General features: G+C 40.3%; 1 protein-coding gene across 5 annotated transcripts in view; it reads right to left on the bottom strand.

Moving 5' to 3' along the window:
• Positions 1–1,916: 1,916 nt before the first annotated feature.
• The window catches only part of smg6 (SMG6 nonsense mediated mRNA decay factor), a 12,193-nt gene continuing 8,002 nt past the window's right edge, over positions 1,917–6,107 (bottom strand). For 2 of the 5 annotated variants that reach the window (XM_034549675.1, XM_034549676.1), the window contains exons 13-19: positions 5,751–5,988; positions 5,394–5,570; positions 5,044–5,199; positions 4,762–4,906; positions 4,306–4,568; positions 4,020–4,101; positions 1,917–3,910 (exon numbers count right to left, since the gene is read on the bottom strand). In XM_034549675.1, coding sequence (XP_034405566.1) covers positions 3,780–3,910; positions 4,020–4,101; positions 4,306–4,568; positions 4,762–4,906; positions 5,044–5,199; positions 5,394–5,570; positions 5,751–5,988 — 1,192 coding nt within the window. In that variant the 3' untranslated portion in view covers positions 1,917–3,779. The remainder of the gene's footprint in view (positions 3,911–4,019; positions 4,102–4,305; positions 4,569–4,761; positions 4,907–5,043; positions 5,200–5,393; positions 5,571–5,750; positions 5,989–6,107) is intronic. The other 3 variants (XM_034549677.1, XM_034549678.1, XM_034549679.1) reach the window with 2 other exon arrangements.

Here is a 6,107-nt window from a genome sequence, read left to right as displayed (position 1 = left end):
TTTTGCATTAGAACGCATAATTTCTTCTCTTAACAGTAATAGTGTGGTCAAAACAATACGGTGTAATCTTGCACTGACATTTAATTACAATACCATGATTATATCCTCTGATGGACCTGTCAGCTTTCACTCTGTGGTGTGTACAGTACCTTATAGTCTATGACCCGCTGATATGACTTGTTACATGGTTACATTATAGGAAGTGGACATATACCAGATCATTGTTGACTCCCCAGTCCCCAGCAGTTTGGCAATTGACATGAATCAATTGGTGTGCTGTACACATGTTTCCATTTCCGGTACTGCCAGTTTAACATCATATTGTGATTACATCAGGGAAGTATACATTTGTTTAGCTGAAGCCTTTGTTTATTCTATACATTGTATTAAGATGTTCTAGTTCTCGCATGACAACAGCTCATGTCAGCATAGACGTGACACCACATCTCAAAGGACATGTAACTGCAATCTGCATGCAGACGATATGGGATAATATGTGCAATGTGCATGGCAGCAGAGAGGTTAAAGATGGGCATTCCACAACAGGCTGCAGGCTGAGAAACCAATCATCTCACAGAATAGGGCTCAGAGGGCTCTGATTGGTTGCTTGGTCGGCCTGTTGTCATGATGATGGGAATCGGGTCCTGTCTGTGTGGTCTGTATCCAGGCACAGTAGTACACTGGAGCAAATAATATGGATGGACAGGCTGCAGAACTTTCTGTCTCAAATACACATGTACATATAATGTAATCACAGAGTAACCATGGACGTTTATTCAAACTAGAACTGAACAGGGTGAATGCTGAAGAAGCATCTCTCTCGCTTATGCTCTCTGAAGATGCACGTTCATAAGTAGCTGCTTGTTATAGAAGAGTGAGTTAAATCATGGGAGTTTTAAATTTGACAATTTGTCACACCTAAGAATAGATATCAGGACTAAACCAGAGCAGTTCAGTATTTTAGATAGATATACATACTTTATTAATCCCAAGGTGGAAAATTGGTTAATTGTTATTTTATTTTGAGCCATGTCTAGAAAATAATCATGATCATTATACTTGTTTTCCCCTTAGATGTCCTTAACCTATACATCCCTCATGTGTGTGTCTATTGTATCAGTTTATCAAGATATTCCATGTAATGAAGCGCTAGACCCAAAACTCAATACTGGCTCTTTAGTTCCATCTCCCACCTTCTTCTACCACATGAGGGCATACATGTAAAGGTTTTGGTATGTCAGTTTATATATATATATATATATATATATATATATATATATATATATATATATATATATATATGCAGATACTTTGGTTATCTGTAGAATGCATGTTGTTATTTGATTATGGGTTTATTAATAGATTCCATTACATTTTATTGTGTCAACATTTTGCTCGTACTAAATGTATCTTAGTGTTCAGAAATACATTTCAACTCTGTCCAGAGTTGTTTGTTGGAATCTAAATTGTAATTGAATCTAAATGTATACAAAACAAGACCTTCACGAATCCAGTGATTTTAAAAAGTAAATGATGGTCTGGCTCTGTACGCTTCTGCTTTAAGATAAAGGCAATGTGAACACTAAGAATGTATTTGTGTGCAGCACAAATATAGGTTGTATTTCACAGCAGACATTAGACAGGTCATAGAAGGAAACATACAGGTGTAAATGATAAAATGAATGCTTCAATTTCAAAGTTTTAAAATGGTGCACACCGGTGCACCATTTTCAAATCCAATAGGACACTTAAATATAACACGGCATCATTAGTGCGTCTTTGAGTGTCTAGAAAAGTATTATTATTATTATTATTAGTGCTATTTGTAACACCTGTACCTTTCCTGTGAAGACAAGTCAAAATGTCTGCTGGGAAAAAGACCCAATTCTTACAAAAATCTGATATCACAAAAAACCTGCCGTAAAATTGTTTTTATTGATGGATGATGAATAAGTAATACGTGTTAAATTGACTATATATATATGGACTACATTTGCACCAACACTGAAGCAAAGCCACTGAACACCAGAACAGAGGGTAAAAACTAATAAACTTGTCGCACGGTTGTCACAAATACTCCTGACATAAATTGTAGCTGAAAAAGGAACAAGACACATACAAAGCAAGGTAGCCACTTCTACATACAGTATTATCCTAAATCTAAATCCATATGATCAAACAGTGACGAGTGAATGAGTTGTGTATGATGCGACATAATAGAACATGGGTGTAGATTACATGTATTTTGGGCATCCAGACATCATCTCATATGCACATAGAAACACACACTGGAAATTCTACATGCTATAATTTGCGGTTGTATGCCTCATGTATCTTATTTTAATTAAAGAAAAGTGAGTATATGACTTATATGACCTACGATGCTCAAAGCTGCGGAAAATCACACACTGAGGAGGAAAATATTGGTGATTAAAAACATTTTATCAAAAAGTATGAACTGAAAAGCACAACATGACTGAGTGTAAAGCTGAATAGAAAATAAAGCAAACTAGACACAAATGGTACTCGATAATAGAACCGTCAATTTCAGGGACCACGCCTTCTTCTAACATCCAAGGCAGAACTGGGTCCAACAGTATTTGCACTTTTTTTTCCTTCATATTGTTTTGTTTTGTTTTAAATGATACATGGGTGGACTTTTGTTCAAAAGGGCTAAATTCCATAAAGATAGTCAATATAAAACAATATTCGGCAACTGAAAACTCACTCCAAACCAACAGAGTAGTCTTGCTATATCAAATATTACATATTTGTTATACTGCTCAAAACCAGAAACAGATTATTCACAAATACATTCACAACAAAAAAACATAAAATCAGGGTTGTTTTGAGAAATGTTTGCAAATGTCAACAAAATGGAGAAATGGCCCCCGATGGAGAACAAAGAAACTCCTTACACATGAGATCAAAAACAAGTAAAAACAAAAATTAAGTATTTTATTAAGAATCAATGTTTTTTGTTGTTGTAGACTTTATCAAAACATGTCCTTGTAACATGTGTCCTTACTTAATATCAGCATCAAGCTGGAGGAACAAACCAAGTTACCAAACAGGCATTAAACACTTCCTGAGTTAGCAGGAAATACCATACCTGCATGCGATAACTTGGAGGTGTTGAAGTTGGACAAGGGCTCAACTAACCCAGACTACAATCAGACACTTTTTACTGTGCTGACAAAGACCCTCCAGCTGTGCTTCTCTCCACCTACTGTTATCTCAGCTCTGCTGTAGAGGCCAAAGCACTCTATGCGACTGGGCCCGATGAGAAGTGTGGAAGAGTTATGGCCTTCATTGCTGTTGTCCTGAATCAATTACATGACCATAAACACTCTTCTTTCTGTCTCATTCTCATCACCAGACTCATATTTTCACACTGCTTGCAGAGGACACACTCACCAACTAGGCGCAGATGCTCAAGGCTGGACCAGACAACTAACAAATCCAACCACTCGCCTCTTTCATCCCTCCTTCCAGTCCAGCCTTCCTGAGACTTGTCAAGTCTCCCTGACTCTTTCTGGGGAAGCCCACTGATCTTAACACATGCATACACACACGCACACTTCATCACAAGGGGGAAACGCTCAGTGAAACCACCCGGCTTTTATTGCTTTTGCTTTCATATGAAGTGGCTTTCTTTATCATTTCCTCTCCCCTGTTATCTCCTCTACTTCTTTCTCTGCTCAAGTGTGTCTTCTCTCGTGGCTGAGTGGCAAGCAGGCTTCAGCAGTTGGGTTCCTTTGACTCCAGTTTAGCCTGGTTCAGCCCACTTTGGCCCAGCTAAGGAAAGCAGGGATGTCTCGCACTGGGACGTTGCGGGTCAATGCTTTGACACGCAGGTTACGGTCATCTGTAAGGAGTACCACCTCTCTTTGTAGCCTCACTGTCCCATCTGTAAGTGGGGAGGTTAAAGCCAGAGTAGCAAGAGATAAACGTTATTCACTTCAGATGCCACGTTTGTATGCGTGTTGGAACATATGTACACTGAATGAATTACATACTTCTCTGACCAGGCATGAAATCCTTTGCCTTGTCTTTGCAGTAGTGGAGGCAGCAGGACAGAATCACATCATCGTTGGTACCCTGAGGAAAAATAGAAAACTAAGCCAAAGAAAAATTGTACAGACATTTGATTCAAGTAGTAATCGTCAACCAGAAGTCAACCACTGCTTCCCAGCAAAAGAAAAAGCTCATGTCATCGCACAATCTGAAACCAAATCACCAAAATGTAATAAGACTAAATATTACGAAACAAACATTTCGAGCTATATTTATTTGGGCTTTCACCTGCTGTCCAGAGGTGTCTTCACTGCGGAAGGCAATAGATTCAAGCTGATTTCCTCTGCTCGTCAAGGCCCTAAGGTACGGCTCCCTGGCTTCAAATCCTTTCTCCAGGAACGCCACTGCCAACCGGGCCTTCTCCTGCACGGCCCGCACATGGGCAGCAGTAACATTATAGTTGCCACGACCGCCAGTGCTCCGTCCTCCTGACCCCACTCCTCCCCCGAAGTTGTCCTGGCCTTTAGCCAAGCCATCCAACTCTGTAATCACTGTGCGAAAGAACACACATGAGTAAAGTAATAAGTATACGTAAACAAAGATGTCCTTTTTCTACACTTATCAGACAAATTGGGCATTCTCATGATTCTAAACATGTCACATCAACACAATGTAATCCTTCTTCATCCAGCTTACTAGCGAGCGTACTCATCCATTAATTTCCTCTTTTCGTTTCAGTCTTACCGATAAGTGGCACAACTATTATGTATGTTCCACACTGAAGGAGTTTCTTCAACCCGCCCAAGTGATCAATGAATCCATTGGTATCTGGAACCAAAAAGAGAGGCCTCACTTCCAGCTCCAACTGCCCACCTGTCTGCAGCACCGCCTGGAACACACGTTACATTTGATTTAAAGTCTTTTTTTTCCATTTATTCCACATATAAAATTTCAGACATTCAGACTAATTTTTAAACATGGAAATCCATTGTGATGTAATGTTTTGAATGTATACATCTGTTTTACCTGTATTTTATCCCTGCGCTTCTGTTGCTGTGCCAGTTTGTTTGTGAGGGCGTGACGTCGCGCCTTCAGCTGTCTTATGTCATTCTCACCGTCTCCCGCCTCGTCCTCTACTTCTGATGCGGAGAGAGACGACTCTGCCTCGACTATGACATCAGCCTGCCAAACAGACACGGGTAAGACACATTTTCAGCAATTTTGCTTCCACTATTTTCAACAGACCCGCTGAACTGCAGTGAAGACTTTATTTACACAGTTTTGCGTATGTCTTTGTGCAGTCAGAGATGAAAACAAGAGGGAGCCTGATGAAGAGGAAACGTATTTTAGAGGGAAAGTAGGAGAAAACCAGTCACCTCTTTCTCCGTTAGAGAATCCTGCCTGCTCCTTGTATCTATTGAGTGGTTAGGTGGAGAAGTTGCCACAGAGATGTATTTGCCTCCCTTGAAGGCCAACAGAGGCTCTTCTTGTCCACACAAAGCCTCCAGAAAGTACTTCAGCACCGTCACTCTCTTACAGTCTGCTGCTATTGCCTAAGGAAAGAGAATGGAGGTATATGTGCATGAGAACTGGAAGAGGACCATAGTGGTTTGTGTCAAATCTGGCATGTTGAAGGTGACAGAAGAATGTTTTTCTTTTTCACAGGAGTAGAAGTATGTACCAGGACTGAAGTGTTACATCAAAAAGAAACAACACCTTTACTTTCCGCTCACCATGTCAGTGTGTTTGTCTGTGTAACAAGGCTCTTGTGGTGCAGCAAGCAGTGGGACAAAGCCAGCAAGCAGGCGGTCCTCCTTCAATTGCAGCACAGTCAACTCCTCGTCTCCCTCAACTTCTTCAGTGTCGACTTTGTACAGCGGCACTTCCTCATGGTCTACACGTGCCAGCATGTTACAGAGGTCAGCCAGGCACTGCCAAACATCAGGGCTGCAACTTGATGGAGAGGAAAAACTGATGCTGAGGAATGAGTATTTTAAAGACCAAGTACCAGTAGAGGCTATGAGCAGAACCAATAGTAGTAAATATAATGAATGAATTTAAAACATGATGATATGTCAATAGTGTGACTG

Source organism: Cyclopterus lumpus, chromosome 14, assembly GCF_009769545.1.
Source record: "Cyclopterus lumpus isolate fCycLum1 chromosome 14, fCycLum1.pri, whole genome shotgun sequence".
Taxonomy (NCBI): domain Eukaryota; kingdom Metazoa; phylum Chordata; class Actinopteri; order Perciformes; family Cyclopteridae; genus Cyclopterus; species Cyclopterus lumpus.
The sequence above is the reverse complement of the archived record's forward strand: the minus strand, read 5'-3'. Positions and strand labels throughout refer to the sequence as shown.